Raw genomic sequence first — 17,209 nt, forward strand, 5'->3', positions numbered from 1 at the left:
TGCCTTACACAAATAACACCAGAAAACAACTCAATGAACAAAAATGCAAATGTTTCTGAACAGATTAATTGGCAAAACAATTGACGCGCTTGAGTGAGCAGTATCTGTTACGCACCACTAAACATTAACACCGAGCATATTTTTTTTAGAAATTATGTTACAAGGCATTGTTCGCTTTGAAATGTGCTATCTATTGAATTTATGCTTGTGATAAACCTAATAAAATGCAATACTTAAAAATAAAAATGCTCTTATTTTTACGTTGTGCGTCAAAAAATTAAGGTTGAACTTTGACCCTCACGCAAGGGCATTTGGAATATCAAGGACAAATCTGAAACAAGCTGGTTGAAGTAAACAAGGATTTTGAACGAAAATTGTTTGTTTATGCATTTGTTCATGCGGTTAAAGTGAAAAATCTATTAACTGCAATTACTTTGAAGGTTATCCGTCACCAATCAAGCGAAATACAGGTACGAAATTTGTTTTTTTGTGTATTATTAATGTTTTTTACAGTGTTATAACACCTATAGGTGCTGTACCGACAAAAATAGCATTTCTAATGCTCTACAAAGAATTTAAAAACAATCTTGTTTGTTCGGCTTCGGTAGAGCAAAAAAAAACAACGTTTGGAAATTAATTTGTTGTGAAGCTGCCAGAAACGTTATCCAGTACATTTTGTAAAGTAAGTAAACCATTTAGGCAAAAACTAGCCCAGCATTTCAACAAGAAACGCAAACGACAACTAACTAAAGCTGCAGGCAAAACGATGCTGAAGGCAGAACCTTGCGTGTAAAATGCGTTGATTACTCGTTTTGATCACGTCAAACGTCTTGTGAACAAGCAACTGCATGTAAAGCAACTGTTTTCAGTAAGTGATACTTTTTACTAGACTCTTCCACTGACATTAGAAGAACTTTGACACTATTTGACGCAAAAGAACTTTGACGCAATTTTATGAACAGAAGTATTTTCATGTTGAATGTTAAAGGATGTTTTTGTAGGGACGTGAAACTGCTGGAGCACAGAACAATTTTCTTCAATCAGTAGATGTATACACAGTTCTTTGTTGCACCATCTTTTGACCACAAGTGTAGGCAATGTTTAAATGGAAATGTTTTTGTATCAAGTTGTTTTAGAAAATGAATGTGAAAACGAAAAACACGGTAACATGTGCAGTAAACGTAAGTTTCGTACATATCTGTATATGTAGGCTATAAAGTTGATTTCTCCCATTTACCACTATGGTACAGTTGACCTACACTGCAGTTGACAAAGAAAATTGGTTTCAACTAGTGATGCACCGAACCCGCCTAAAAAGGTTCGGGCCGAAACCGAATATTCGGCCATGAGGCCGAATAATTTCGGCCGAATCAGGCCGAACCTAAAATCCCCGTTTTTTGGATGGTTTCAACTGAACCTTGTGTTGTTGATGCGAATGAACTCAATTTTGACAAACTAAAATCACTTTCACACTGGGTAAACTTTGCTAAACATCTAATATTTTGCAGACAACGTGGCTGGTATTTCATAGATACAACAAATAGTTAATTAATGATGTTTCGTATGGGCGTAAATGAAATTTAAGGCCTTAATTCAATGCAATAAAAAAGTTCGGTTTCGGCCGAATTTTCAAAAAAGTTCGGGCCGAAACCGATACATTGGAAAACAGCGGATTCGGCCGAAATGTTTCGGCCAACCGAAACTTCGGTGCATCACTAGTTTCAACCCCATTTGGTTGTGTGGCATTTGAAGTTTGGAACATCAAGGAAATCTTTACAAGTGGAAATGTTTGAAATGGGTAGGTCTGTAATTATAATTTCCTTAAACATAGAATTGTTGAGCAACCGCGACTCCAACAAGACAAAATAACTTCACGGATAATGTTGCGGTAAGTGGGCTACACAAAGTCAAAAGTTCAAGTTGGACTTTCGTCACAAGTTTGTTCGTTCGACATGAAAAGTATCTTGCCTTGTGGTGTTTGGACCGTTCTTGTAGCAACCAGCACTATACTAACGAATGTGGTGGTGCGGTGGTTGGCAATTTTGGTTGGACGAAAAAGCACCATTTCTAATTTTGACACGCCTAGTAAAAAATCTTGTGCCTTTGCTGGGAAGAGTACGATGCAAGTTATAATGCTTTGTTGCCCCACGAGTATGAACTGAGCTTACCCACACAAAACGTACAAGTAAAAACTACATATCGATCTGTTCAACACCTTGATTCATATGAGCTTATCTAAATCGAAATGCAGTATACATATTGCTTATTGGTTTGTAAATTAAAAAAAAAACTATATTCAATATATTGGGTCTGGTCAAACACAAACATCCCTATACCGACAAAACTTTAAAATGGCAATAATAATTGACCGTGGGCCTGTTAAGCAACTAGACTGGTAAGACTAAGAGTGGGTGGACATGTGTATGCATTTTACTTGATCTAACGCACTGGTTCTCAAATTGATAAAGGTACTTTGGACCGCATACGTTTAATTGATGGCTAAATGGTTAGTGCAATCGTCTATTGAAAAGGTTGTGAGTTGTTTTATTACTCTCCCGTTTGCGTTTCCCTGAGCAAAATCTTTTTCGATCAAACTTTATGGGTTCATTGTACCAAATCACCAACATCCCAAACACGAACAAATAATAAACAAACTTGCAATGAGGTGGGTTGCTGCAGTGGATTGATTGTGAGCATACCGAGTTAATGATGTCTCCGCCCACCAAGAATGGAAATAAAACATACATAGGCTATTTGGAACACAGATAAAAAAACTTAAAACCCATGATGTATGCCTAGGCCTAAAGTATCGTTGTATAATACTCGTTCAGTCATTGCGTAACATATAGCGAAGTAAAACATAAAAAGGCATATGCCAAGAGCCGCGTTATATAAAGCCTTTGTAACTGTAGACGCCAATCAGAGTAACTATAAATTTTGCATGCAAATAAGACCTTCCCTGTGTGTGCCGACAGTCGGTGTAATCGATTTGTTTAAACAATAAAACTTCTACCGATCTGCATAATAGTATCAAGAACAATTTGTGCAAAGCTTGGTTGTAGCAGTTCTTACACATTTGCTGTGAAAAGTCGACAAATGTCAGTTTGCACTTTTAAACTAGGCTAGAGATTTTCGTAAAAACGGTATGTATGAAGCACATGTAGGCATAGCAATTTATTAAGTGGATTTTTGTATGGAATATAAATTTACGGCCAGGTTTTCAGGTCGGATTAGGGCTTGAGGTTAAATAAAACGAACTTGACTTGAACCAAACTTTACACTTGGCAACTTCTGTGCCGCAATTTCACCAACTTTTGAGCCTTGCTTTTCAAAACTCAAGGTGCGAGCCCCGTAGGTTATCTCTGATTAAGTTAGTGGGTAATGACTGTTTCGCTAATGAACATAGCGTGGTATGTTGGCGTATAAGAAGCCGCATCATAATTGATAATCCCTGTGGTTTTGTCTTAAAGTGTGGATTCGTGCCAAAGGGTTTGCATAGATTGTTTTTCGCGGCATGCGATACGATTATGGCTTTGGCTCACGGACGTTTTAATCCCCTGCCGCAATTGCAGATTGAATTGGCGGTATTTTGTTATGAAGGTAAATTTATTTAGGGCTTTGGTTTAATTTAAAGCAAAGCTAGTTAGAAAAAGGCGTAAGACGCCAGGCCCATTGAAGGTGTTGTACCGAACCAAGCTGGTCTCCCAAGCATTCCCACAAGGTGCACGAGCGCTTTAGGGCTGATTAAAACGGATAGACAAAAGTTTCAGAGCAGTTAAAGTTTATTGTCGGTTTGTTTTTCTTTCAAGGTAGTGTTTTACTGAAACTTTGAAACCCATGTTGTTAGACAGCTCTGGGAATATAACCTGTGAAGTTGGTAAAATACCCAATTTCAAATGATCTTAATGTGGTTAAAAGCATTTACTATGTAGTCTACCGGGGAGGAATGATAGTGTTTTAAATTTATATTTAAGGAATTTGTCGATAAAGGTTGGGAACCACTGCTCAAGCCTTATATTTATCTCCACGAGCCTAATCTTTTGAAAAACAAAAGTGTAAAAGACTTCTGTAATATATTTTGTGGATTGTGATTTGAGTTGGATCATTTAGTTTTTCAAAACTTTGAAACCTGGACTCAGTGAATTTTTGTTGAAATCTAACGAGGCTACTTTGCACGACCTTTTGACACGAATGCATTCTTTACGGGCTTGTGTTGTCACAAAATTGACGTTTCCCTATTCTGACGTTTGGCTGCGTGGTGCAAAGTTGTCACGTATACGTTTCAACTAACAATTACCGCTGCAAAAAAACATTGTTTGATAGTTCTCTTAAAATATAACTTTGGTTTAGTTCTAGCTTGTTTTGAAGTAGGTTTGTTTAATGAAAGAAAAAAACCTTCAATCTGTGTTCATTTGAGTTAAGTTCGGTTTATTTCGCTACACAATTGCACTAAAACAATCACCGAGCTGGAAACAGCTACTTAACGTTGAAACGTTATGGAGTGCAAAAAAGGGATGCCTCAATTTGTGGATCATGACTAAACGCGTTGCTATCAATGAGTGATTAATCAGGGAATCAATGAGTACAAAATTGCGTGACAGTCAGCTATTAAAGTGGCCTTTGAGGTTCAGTATATTATACCCTGGGTGCACGACCGACAGACGGTCCTTGCAAATTTAATGCGTGTATACCAAACATTGTTTATCGATATCGTGGGGCGTTTAGGGACAAGAGGGGATTTAGAGGGTGAGTCAGTTACCTGTACATAGTGCTTCAAAATGAAATACTGGTCTCTATGGAATCATATAAGCGATATTGCTGTGTGGCCGTTTATAGTTGCGTGGTACTCTGGAACCGTTTTGGTGAATTTGTATCGTAACCGTCGGTAGATTAGTTTTAGATTTTCCTGGCTGTAGAATCAAATGACTTGCGTTGTACAAATGGGTTTGTTTTAAGATTTTGCAAACATCTTTGAAGAAGTTGTCATGTTCGTATTTTGTTCTTTTGCGAAACAAAGTGTATGGTGAATGTGTTTTTATTTATGATATAATCAAGATTTAGATAGTTTTGTTTTTTCGCCTCGTGTTTTGTAAAACAAACCTAATAAAATTATTTTACCTCTCTTTAAAAGATAAAGTTTCCAACTTAAGTTAGGAACATTTTGTTACTAGCCTTGTTGCATATTTGAAACAATTAAAAACTGATTTGTTCGAAGGGTTTTTCGACATTTGGGTAAAGCGTTGTTTAACTTAGGTTTCAATAAAACAGACTTGATTGGGGCCTGACTTTATACTTAGCCTCATTTGTGCCGCAATTTTAGCATATGGGCTTTGCTTTTTAAAATGTTTGCCGTTTTTGGTCGGTTTCATGTCCCCTTACAACTCTATTCCAGCTGCTACTGATGAATTGTTTTCCTGCGTTTTAATGTGGCTCATCAAACGTTTTAAAGAAAGCCATAAACCGCCCAATTTCGCCACCAGGCATAAACAAACTTTTAATACGGGCTGCGACATGAAAAATTCAAAAGTTCATTTTCACGACTATTATCATTCACCTTAGACTTTGCATGACAAGCTGAATATATTACTTGCTCGGTGTAACATGAAACCCGGTCGTCGTAATCGATCATCGGCTGTTTGTTGATAATTTGCCAAGTGAAGTGAGTGTCGCGCGTGGAACAGAGTATATTGGATTCAGTGTGAAATGTTTTGAGTTTGGGCATGTTGTGTAACAATGTGAGCTTATCTGCTCAAAATTTGTTGCGTCATAAAGTTTAATATGACGACACTTTGATGTCATTTTTTTGGATGTACGTTATTTACGTATGTCAAATTTAGTGCAAAATATATTGTGTGAATACAGAATGTTTTTAAGTTTGATGGTGAAAATATCGACCCAAATCGAAGTAAAGAGCGACATGCTTTATTTTTCTCAAACGTTTCGGCAAATGTTCATGCCATCATCAGTGACATGAAGGCCCCTTTAGTTACATCGTTTATATTTAGAATGTTTTTGTATGTTACAAAGTGACAAAGAGTGTTTCATCAAAAAGGCCTTTATTGTGTGCAGTCTCATGAAGCCATCAGTTTTGACGTCATTTGTATAGCCATGGATGCGTTTAAGTGACAGCTAAAAACATTACCACTCAGCGCCTAGCATTCGCATAAAGTCGTCTTTGAGGAAAAATATGGCTTCGTTATTTGACTTTTTCAAATGCACATTTTAGAGCATTATTTTTGTGTACAATCAATGAAATAGAAACAAACCAACACAGCTGTTTTATAAACCAATATTTTCGATTGTAAACGCCGCGCCATAAAGTGATAAGTTCAGATCAATAACCTTGTTCTGGAAGTGTCAATAACTGCTGCTATGCTGATGATGACACTTGTGTTCAATTCTACATGCTTTGTCTTATCACACTTCACACAAACTGCCCATTCAAACTCAGGGATTTTGATGTAACTTATCATTGGTGGTTAGGGGCAGTGCAAGGTTAGGAAGATCAAACTTGTCAAAGTATATAACATGTGAACTATGCTAAGTACAATTATCAACGTTGATCATAAGTTATCAGATTTCGTCAGATGTAGGATTCCCACCACAATGAATACATTGTGTGCTGGTAATGTCATTGTAGGAGGAGCATGAAATATTGATTTCTACGTTTTTGTTATGTAATTTCTTGCATTACTTCACTACTACATCATTACTTTAGCCTTGTCACTCGAAAGAAAGCTCAATCATAAGACCAGAAAAGCTATAACATTTGATTTGGTAGATTTGATTTGGTAGAAAGGTGTTCCCATGGTTGTCATCTGTTTGTTTCTTTTCGAAGAAGTGCTTGTAATTGTTTGGTAACTTAAAATGGCATCTTTGGTAAATTTTGATCTTAACCTCATGTCAGTTTGGGTTTGTTTATTTGGTAAACGTTTTACTATCGTTAGTATGTCAATCGTGACACGTCTTTGACCTGGTATATGCTGCAAAATCTTTGTCGTGTGTATGTGAGTAGGAAGTATGTTATCAGTAAGTTTGATCAAAAATCTAACTGCCAGAGTACTTGTGTATATAGAAAGCATTATGCAGACGTTTCAACTAAGATAAACAACAGCGATTGCTGAAACGTCTGCATACTGTATTTTATACACACAAATTTTATGGTAGTTATATTTTTGATTAAATTACTTTTCACGTGCGTGTGTATTGTTCCTCGGTATGCTAAAGTTTTTACGTGTTGCTCTAAGTACAGTTTGCGTTAAAGCCGATTAAAACAGTTTTAAATCAGAATTTCTACAACAGACTTGGTGCTAGTAATACATTTGACAAATTTTAATGTATTCAGGAACAATTACATAAGTAGATGTAACACAGATAAACCAATCATTTTTCATGAGTTTTTAACAAAAAAATGTCGTGAATATGGAACAATTCAGTTCACACTGGATTTTTCTGGATTTTTTCAGTTTGCTCGTGGCCGGAACCACTCTCTACCTCCTCGTAGTGTTTTGCATCTTCGAACGCCGGAAGCTGCTTATAACTTCAAACGGAAACAAAAACTTGAAACTTGCAATCAAGATTTTTATGTTCCTCGGTCTGTTTTTTACTTTTACATCATCCAGTTTTGCGCAGATTGCTCTGTGGGCGCCGTTTGGTGACACCTCATGGCAAGTATGTTCCGCTTATGCCATCGTAGTGACATGGTCACATTCCTTGTCACAGGCCAGCACTTTTCTTGCCCTATGGACCAAACTGAAACTGTTCTACAATCACCCAATGCTGCAAATGGCACTTTCAAAGACATACAGACGCTGTTCTGTCGCAGTGCTAGTTATAATACTGGTTTTTGCGGTTTACGATGGTTTGATGTTTACTGTACCAATGGACTTTCATAGTAACAAGACTCGGGGATGCATAGGGACCCCTAAAGAGCAGTGGGAATGGAAACACGATCCCTTGCTTGAGTTCATTCTGCTCATTACAATGGCAGTGTTTTGTTCTATTGCCTTACCCGCGCTGCTTGTATATCCGATAGTTAAAACCAAAGGAATGTCAACTGAGCAGACATTACAGGCAAAAAGAAACCTCACAAAACGGCTTCTTGTATCAACAACAGTTTGTGTGGTGTCATACCTAACTGCAACAGTTTTGCTTGTGACAATAGATACGAAACTTATGGTCCAGTCGAACATTATCTTTGACGTTTCGTTGCTGGTCAATCAATTTGCAATAACTTGTTCATTTTCGAATTGTCGTCACCGCTTGCTTCCGTGCTTAACCGGTTCTCCGCCAGATGGCGATAGTGCGCCGTGTAGTCGACAGAACACTGGACTAAGAAACGGAAACAGTCACACTCTTTAAAACCTTGTGACCAGTCGTGGGATGCGCGTGATTAACGAGATTTTGGATAAACATATAACGTTTATATTTCCGACATCACCGACACGAAATTCTCCTTTGATGTAAAAGTGACCTTCTGATATTTGTGTGATGTTTGAAATTTGAACCACGCTCGACCTAAGTGTCATCATTTTTTTGACCTTTCACAAAACTTGCAGTTTTGGCCTATTTCTAAATGTTTAAAACAGTTTTTAAACCGCATTTAAACACATCAGGCCAATGTTGTTGTTGGAATAGTATATAAAACGCCAATAATGAAACAAATTTACTCCTCAAATGCCATAGAATAGGTCTCTGAACATGCAGCAACTATTAAAACGGCCTGCACAATCATTTCATTCTTTTCATTCTAACTTTTTGCACTGAGTTACATATTATTTCCTTTGGTCCACTTGCACATTGATTTTATCTGTAGTAAAAAAACATGTAACATTTTGTCCAAAAAAATCTGCCTCAAATGTTGAATTGTTTTTCATAGGTTAAGATTTAAAACAATTCGTTTAGAAGTTTAAGATAAGTTAAGGAGAATACAGGCCGTGGTATCATAGCAACACAGCAATGACGTCATTCTGATGTCAATCAAACTGCTTCGTGCGTCAGCAATGGATTTACACTTCCGTAATTGTGTTGAACTCGTTTACGTTTAAATAGAATTACTAAATACATCAACAGTTCAGCCCAACTGACTACCCAGAATTAGTGTCTGCAATCAATACGAGATATTAAAATTAATAAGTAAGTCTTTCTCGTGCTTCTGTTATTCTGAGAAGTGAGCGGGAAAATCGGTTTTGTGACGGAATCAGTTTATAAAACGTTTTGAATGAAATTTAAGTTTTTGATCGAGTAGTTTACACTTCGTAGCGTATAGGCAGTTCAAATTTTCACATTAAAATATGACACATTAGGCCTATATAAAGTATGTCCATTTATTGTACAAATATTCTACTGCATTATAGTTCCGCCTGTGGGCGAATGTATTGTTGATATATTATTCCAAACATCTTTATTTTCTGTCCAAACGTAATTAATTGTGTAACTGACTTTAATTTATCTGCCTACAGTCATCACACACGTATAGTAGGCACATCTTTGTTTGACGCATAGAGAGCAGTAAAAAAAAAACATAAGTAGAAATGCCCTAAACCGGAACCTTGAAGGCTTTTAGGTTTAGGGAAAGCACCGAACAGGCACCGTAATAGCTTGATGCAAGCGTACACTGGTTCGCAAGTCGCTGCTGGAACGAACAGAAATAAGAAATCACTTGAAAATCGCTATAATCGACACTGATGGGGTTGGAAAAAAGGGTTGCTTTGTCGGTGCAAAGTAGTTGCTGGCATAAATTTTGTCTAGCACAATGTTTCCAAGTCTGGTTTTGGATTTAAGATCTTTACCCCAATTTATTGTTTTTTGTCAAAAAAAAAAAAAAAACGAAGCAAAAAAGAACGTTTTCGTAAAAAAGGCGTGGACAAGAGAAACAAAATATTGAGATAGTTTGCAAGTCAAAAAATGCGATGATAAAAATCACAGTGTTGTTTTTTGTTCAAACTGTGCGAATCTTCAAAAAGAAAAAGCGACGGTCATGTAATTTCGTTCCAGTTATAAGTAAAATTATGTACGTTGATTCATGTACGAAAATGTCGTCACAGAAGAGTACGTCGTAATTCTAAAGATAGAAATCATGCAATAGAAATTAGATTACTATTGGCAAACAACACTGTATATTATCATGAAAAAATGCCGCTGTTTTGTTTTGTACTTTGTATCCACGTTTAACTCATTTAGGTTGTGCTGTGAATGCTAGCTTATAGAGTTGTAAGCCGGGCAAACTCAGTCCAAAATTGAAAGTTCAAGCCAAAACCCATTTTTGGAAAAACGTAAGTTATTGAATGCTTCGAAACAAATAAAAGAAAGGTTTGACAAGGGGAAAAGGTAAAGGGATTGGCAATGGAACTCGGCAGAACGGAAAAACGATAGAAATCATAAAAAGGCAATAAAATATTATAAAAATATTGTCGGAAGCACTGCGAATAAAGTCACGTGACTATCACTTTACAGGAAAAACTTGATCTCGTCACGAAGGCGAAAAAATAAGTTAAAAGCAGAGCAAGGGTGCAAGTTACAAAACCGAACAAAGTGGGGTAAAATATTCCTCTGGAGAAAATTACCACACCAGTGTAAGTCCAATAAAGAGGCAGGCATAGATTAGATAATCCAAATGCGTAAATTGTGAGTTTTGTTGAGTTGCATGTGTTGCTTTGCGGTATTCGAAACAATCTGCTACTGCAAGGCTCTGTGATATATCTGATCGGGTTTCGTCCCCGGGAGTATCCTGGGTTCGAATCCCGTGAACGACAAAGGGCAATTTTCAGTTCTCGGACTGCCGCCTGATTGTCGAAAAATACAATAAAAAAAGGCTCTGTAATACATCCATTTTTCATGTGACAAATCTCTTCTTCGGTTGTTTGCCCATTTTTGTTATAAACCACGTGGCTCTTTGATGAAAGTTGAACTTTACTGCAAAGGTCCGGATATAAACACGCCCCTGGTGCTCCGGATCTATACGCGGCTCTCGCTTTCATCTAACGACTGCACGTCGAAGAAAGATTCCTCGAGAAGCCAGTAGGTCGTCAGCATTCCCTTGCCCTTCATAGGGACTTCCCCGCGAAGTTGGAGCTTGAAACACTGGAATCGATCGAGAAGGCGCTTTGTCGATTGTGACACGTGAATCGCGAGAGCTGGAAAAATGAAAAACACCGGTAAATGCGCTGCACACACAAAATACAATAGATTATTTAGGCACGTCAAAATTAGATGCATGCATGTCAGAATTGTTGAACAAGGTACCTATGGTGTGCCTTTTAAAATGTATGCCGTGTATGACACATATTGATTTTACGACTTCTTTTAAAACATATATTTTGAACAAGGAACAAAAAGCCAAATATTTTTTTAACAGGAAATTTCAAATACGCAAAAATAATTGAGCTTGTTTTTTTAATTGCCGCAAATTGTGTACAGGTATTTGTTTAAATAACTGTAAATTTTGTTTCTGAAAAAACCTTCAACAAAGTTTGCTTAAATGACTTAGTAGAAGTTTCGGCTTTGTTACTTCCAATTTGCATTTTACATTACTTTCCAGAATTTCGCAATATATAGGACGTGGATAGAGACAAACATAAACAAACGTTTCAATCACTCCTAATCTCAAACACTTTTATCGCTTCGAACTATCTGTGTCCAAGACAATTTAGTTTTCCGCCTATGGCTAAACATAACATCCGTTATTTGATTATATTCGTTGATCCAAAATCCGTAAACACAAGCATTCAATTTAATTCATTTTCTACACAACTCTTACAACAACAAAAGCTAACCGGGCCTGCAAGCATTCCACATTGTTTATTAATACTTTATTATTGTCATCTGCCAAACTTACACAAAGACGTATTCAGTGGTGGGATTCAATTTTTTTGTCAACCGGTTCTATCACAAAAGTCATTCTTTCAGTCGGTTTATCTCATAACATTTCGTGAGACGGTTCTACAGAACTGGCCAGCAGTTGAACGCAATCCACATACTCTATTAATATCAAGTGTCGAACTTATACAAAGACTTATATACATATTTTCCCCAGCAGTTCTTTATTAAGTAACTATGATGTATTTTACGGTTAACAGGAAGACACTTTGTCGGCGATTTTCTCTTTACTGTGGATAAACATTTTGTACACAAAAAGGCGTAAATGGGTGTGCAATAAAAACAAGGTATTCTTTTGTCGCTGCGGAAAGTTTAAACAAATAAATAAACTCCTCGAATGTTGACAGTTAAAACGGGTAATTTCAAGGTTTAAGGCGGTGGTTGTTATAGCTCTGCACTCAATTCAAACCTTTTTAAACCGTTTCTGTAAACACTAAATGCAAATTATGATTTCTCCTAATGCAATTTTATAAATATATTTTTTTCGGTTCAGGCAGTTTGTGTGTAAACGGTTTTCTTTTGGTTTAACTTATTTTAGAAAACGAAAATATATATCTGTAACTGCCAATGTTTAAAGTTTTAGAAAATGAATCTTAAACTAACGTTGTTTGTAGTTTTGAAACTTAAATGCGTTGAAATAAAATTTGCGTTGTATTCCTTATAATGAAATCAGCTAAACCAGTGGTTCTCAACCTTTGAGTAATTCCCCCCAAATAGATAATTTAGCATTTCTCAGGGTGTAATTACAGTTTTGTTATATAGTTCCGCGAGATTATGGTGGAAAATTGCATTCGTTTGAGGGGGTAAATGAAGGGGTAATTTTTTTGTGTTGTTCTTGTAGGGTTAGCAATAATGCAACAGTTAAGTGTTAGACCATGATTATTGCGATGATGTAACGGAACGTTTCCAAATTGCATCTACGCATTAAATTTATACGGCGTGAAAACTCTCGAAAAACCTGATAGTTTTCCACTGGTTTACATTAACTTTGCCGCAGCGTAATTAAAACTTTCATTTGTGGCGGAAGCTGATTTAAATCTCACGCGGATTCATGCGATTAAATCTTAACTATGGTCAACTCTATTTTGGTTTGGGTTTCATTGTATATTTTTATATGCAAAACGAAAATGACAGACCAATTCCGCAAGATTGTCCACTACAATTAAAAGATAATAATCAAAAAGTCCACCAATGAGTATGGATAAAATGGTCAGATTTGTGACAACATTATTTGATTACTTACGAAGTCCGCTTGATTCCATACGAGACGCCGTATTCACTGTATCCCCGAACAAGCAGTATCTTGGCATCTTTAAACCAACCACACCGGCACAACAGGGTCCTGCAACAGATGACAAAAACCATTAAATTTTAAAAATACATTTCGAGATGTGCAGTTAGTGGAGAACAAACTTTACTGAAATATTTCGATTATGTGTGAGGTTAATATAAGTTCGAGCCTACTCTTTTTGAACTATTTTTGTTTGTAAATTTAATTACAGTATTATAGAGAAAGTTACGAAAAGAAGGGGTACAGCTAATATGCTTTTTCGGTACAAAGCCTTCAGTACTACATTATAAGCTACATAATGCAAAAACCCGGACTAAACCTAAAAGTTCAAGCCCGAAACACAGCCCAACTCAATAACCGGAACAAGGCTTGAAAATTGGTGAAAATGCGGCACCACTAAGGTCAAGTATGAAGTCATGCCTGAACTCAAGCGCGAACACGACCCGAAAAGCCGACTCTGCTGACTTTGACTTAATTGATAATGAAAACAAACAAAATCTTGCCTGTGTGAATTCCGATTCGGAGTTTAAGTTGGTCTGCGGGACGATGACGGATTTTAAAGTTGGTTACAGCTCTAAGCAAAGCTAATGCTGTTCTCGCTATCTCGGCTGCGTGTCTGATTCCGTTCCGTACTGGAAGCCCCGATACCATCATGTAAGCGTCTCCTATCGTTTCCACCTGAAATCGTTCAGATATTCATAAATCAGACAAGGGATGATCATGTGAAGTAGTACGTTATTATCTGAGGTGTGTAAGCACCAGAAGTAACAAAACACTAACATGTCTGACTTTAAATCAACTGACATAAGATTCATTCAAGTCTTTAGCCGCTAAGCAACGAAATTGCTGATTCTACAAGTTTAAATACCAATAAAAGTCAAAAGACCAAGAAAGTGGTGATTAGTTTATGCCAAAAAGGCTGACCACTACTAAAATGGGCAATACCTGGTTGTCAAGAAGCCTATACTGTCGTAAGTTCGAAGCAACACGAAAATGGCAAAGACCGACTTAATAAAATCCAACCGCTACTTACGAATCTGACATTGTGGACAGACCTTGTTGATAGCACTTAATGCATGCTGCTTAAGCAATACACAAATTGTATTCTTTACCTTGTAAACATCGTAGTTGTCGATGATTGCGTCGAAGCATGTATATAGGTCGTTCAGTAGACTGACAATGTCCATAGGATTCGATGCTGCGGACAAAGATGTGAAACCGACAATATCCGAGAAACAAATAGTAACACTCTCAAAAGCTTCAGCAGGTACAGCATCTCCACGTTTCAAGCGGTCAACCACAGGTCTGTAAACAAAGAAGCGTTTTAAAATTTCTATTTGAATAAGGAACTGAAGATACCATTTAAGCTTAAGCAGCATGCATTTCTCTCTCAAATGGTTTGATGTGATAAAACTTACACAGGTAGCATTTGGTAGAGTAGCTCGTCAGCTTTCTGTTTTTCCTCCATGTATGCTGCAGTCCTCTCCTCAACTAAGCCTTCCAGATTGATCGCGTATTGTTCCATTCTGTGCAGAAGATTCTCCACCAAATTCCCTGGGTTGTCTCTGCAAGCGACAAAAACACAGTTTACACAATGAATACTGATCATAAGTTTGAAATAGTGCTAAACTGTAATATATGAAATTTCTGTGAAAAATTGTTTGTAACTTTTTTGCGATTTTGGTAGCAGCTGTTACGACTTTTAAGACATGACTGTTTTAAATACCCAAAACTGGACAACTGCTGTGGAAAGATTCCTTTTATTCTACAAAAAAGTGTGATTTGTAAAAGCATCAACATGAACCTGCAGACAGTGCACACTGTTCCTAACTATAAGATCTCACCAGTGCAGTATTTGATCATAAATAACTTTTCTTAATTAATTCCTTCCATGGATTTTTCAAATATAAAAAAGACTTATTCTTACGTTTTTATTTTCGTGGTGTTGATTTGTTTTAAGAAATTGACCATTTTCATGATTTTTATAACGTTTAAAATACAGTGGAATCATTTAGCAAGCTTAACTGCTGATTTTCATTCATTCACAAAGTACAACATTGTGGAGGCTTAGCCTACTTTGGTCGTATAAAGGTCATTCTGATAGCGGTGCTTGAAGAGAAGAATAATTGTTTGGGCCGCAAATGCCGGGTCTAAAGAGCCTAAAGGCAAATGACTCATTGCTGGAGATTTAAAAATTCGCGGAACTTATCACACTACCCGGCTCTTATCAATTTGAACAGCTATTTCAGTTGCATTTACCAGGAAATCTGTACTAAAAATGCCCATGAGTGTGCGTGAAATTTTACGGCATTGCGCAAAATGAGCGCAATATAAATCCACGAAGCGGTTTGTTTGTTTCCGAAAGGTTTTGAACAACAAGCGGTGTATTATTGTGAGAACGGAACTTCGCTGGACTTGAGCCAACGGAAATTTTGCTGAGGAGTTAGAAGTCAGAACGAAATCCGGTCAATAATTACGCGAATTGATTGTGCAAAGTCATATCTGTTACGCGCAGGTGATTTTCAAACGACAGGCCTGGTTATAATGAATCAATATGGTGGTATTTTTATGATCGCTTTTTAAATATTTTAAAAAAGACGTTTTTTTGTGTTGCCACTTTTTACGAAATCACCATGACTTTGCTGCTTAGGGAAGCGAAGCATTTTGTGAACGTCATAAAATGTGTATGTCACATGACAACGGGGAGAAATGTGATTGGATGAAATTTTCGACATTGTTCTTTAAGTAATGGTTTTTAACTTGGGTCCACATTCCCATAGAAGTGTGTCTGTTTTCTGCGATACTACATCGCATATCTTCTTTTGTGAATGGAAGTTTAAAAGTTTGAACTGTTTGATTGTCAGCAATTAAATCTTTAGTCTCCATCTATAATTGTTACTGCTTCTCGGGTCAAACACAACTTATTTTGTTCTTAAACAACGAAAACTACATAATTGAACCATTGTTGCAAAAAATATGCAACAGTTTTAAGACAGCCATATCTCTTTTGGTTGGCAAGCAGTTTCTGGGCCACTGTGTATCCAGTTCCTCTGTGGTGTATGCCCAGTTGTGGCATCGAACATAATCGGCCAGACATTGCCTTTCAGTCAGTTACTTTAAACAGTATTTGAACTTAACGAATATTATATCCTTACTTGTTGAACTTTTCGACAATCTTCTTAACTTGTGTGAAATCGGGTCTCTCGTTGGGATCCTCTTGCCAGCATCTCTGCATCAGCCCACATACATCTTCACCCAATGCCGAGTAGTCGATAAGAGGACGAAAATGTGGTCGGAAACCATTGCGAACTTTGCAGAGGATTTCTAGGGAAATAGCGGAAACGGTTTAATCCCGCAATCACGGAAAAGTTTCCTGAACTTGTGGGAAATACCGATACGTGTGTAAAAGCCGTTAAAGTTTATCTAACAGTCGTGACTTTAGTTTGAATGGTGATGTGTTTTGGAAATGAATAAATATTTTTGACATTTCAAATCAAGATCTGCATTGTTTCACGATCAGACAAATTGCACAAGATTAGTCGTGCAGATTTTTGTTATATAAGTGAAAATTATCACGTTTTGGGGAAATATCTTGGTCCCTTGTTGTGAATAACCATCAAAAGGAATAGTAGTGCCGTTAGCAATTGTCTCCTATGTGACTTTGGTATGTGGCTGTTTTGGTTCAATATTATTGTACCTTTAACAAATTAGATTCTTTAAGGTGCCTTCATGCAGTTACACTTCGCACAAAATCGTTTACTTGTTACATATTCTAATCCAGGTAGTTTTTTATACAACGCCGTTGAAGCTGCGAAAACTTTTGTCTGTTTCACTGTTTCTCAGTTCGTTAGGTGTGTGGCTAACTTTATGTAAGTTAAAAAATTAAACACTTTCCAAAAATGTCTACAGTCACTTTCACCTAAAGCAGTATAACAGTTAAAGTTATAACCGCACTAATAGTCTAAATAAGGCGATTTAAATAAGGTAAATATTGTTTAAGGTTCATGAAAAACATTATGTCATACATATGTCGCTTTTGCA

The 17,209-nt window shown here is 36.9% G+C and overlaps 1 protein-coding gene and 1 long non-coding RNA gene across 6 annotated transcripts in view; one reads left to right on the forward strand and one right to left on the reverse strand.

Annotated features, from left to right (window-relative positions):
• Positions 1 to 317: 317 nt before the first annotated feature.
• LOC145205231 (uncharacterized) lies at positions 318 to 8,848 on the forward strand. Of its 5 annotated transcripts, XR_013853620.1 has the most exons (8): positions 336 to 376; positions 441 to 470; positions 531 to 682; positions 759 to 868; positions 1,002 to 1,181; positions 1,251 to 1,282; positions 1,719 to 1,798; positions 7,467 to 8,848. It is a non-coding gene; the product is annotated as an uncharacterized LOC145205231 (long non-coding RNA). The 5 variants fall into 5 exon arrangements; XR_013853618.1 differs by having other exon boundaries at positions 318 to 470; positions 753 to 868; XR_013853617.1 differs by having other exon boundaries at positions 318 to 470.
• A 627-nt stretch (positions 8,849 to 9,475) lies between these two features.
• LOC145204341 (atrial natriuretic peptide receptor 1-like) overlaps positions 9,476 to 17,209 on the reverse strand; it is a 47,321-nt gene continuing 39,587 nt past the window's right edge. The window contains exons 18-23 of the mRNA XM_080076852.1: positions 16,324 to 16,492; positions 14,587 to 14,733; positions 14,281 to 14,473; positions 13,672 to 13,846; positions 13,121 to 13,219; positions 9,476 to 11,135 (exon numbers count right to left, since the gene is read on the reverse strand). Coding sequence (XP_079932978.1) covers positions 10,957 to 11,135; positions 13,121 to 13,219; positions 13,672 to 13,846; positions 14,281 to 14,473; positions 14,587 to 14,733; positions 16,324 to 16,492 — 962 coding nt within the window. The 3' untranslated portion in view covers positions 9,476 to 10,956. The remainder of the gene's footprint in view (positions 11,136 to 13,120; positions 13,220 to 13,671; positions 13,847 to 14,280; positions 14,474 to 14,586; positions 14,734 to 16,323; positions 16,493 to 17,209) is intronic.

This window comes from Phallusia mammillata, chromosome 8 (assembly GCF_965637545.1).
Source record: "Phallusia mammillata chromosome 8, kaPhaMamm4.hap1.1, whole genome shotgun sequence".
Classification (NCBI taxonomy): Eukaryota; Metazoa; Chordata; class Ascidiacea; order Phlebobranchia; family Ascidiidae; genus Phallusia; species Phallusia mammillata.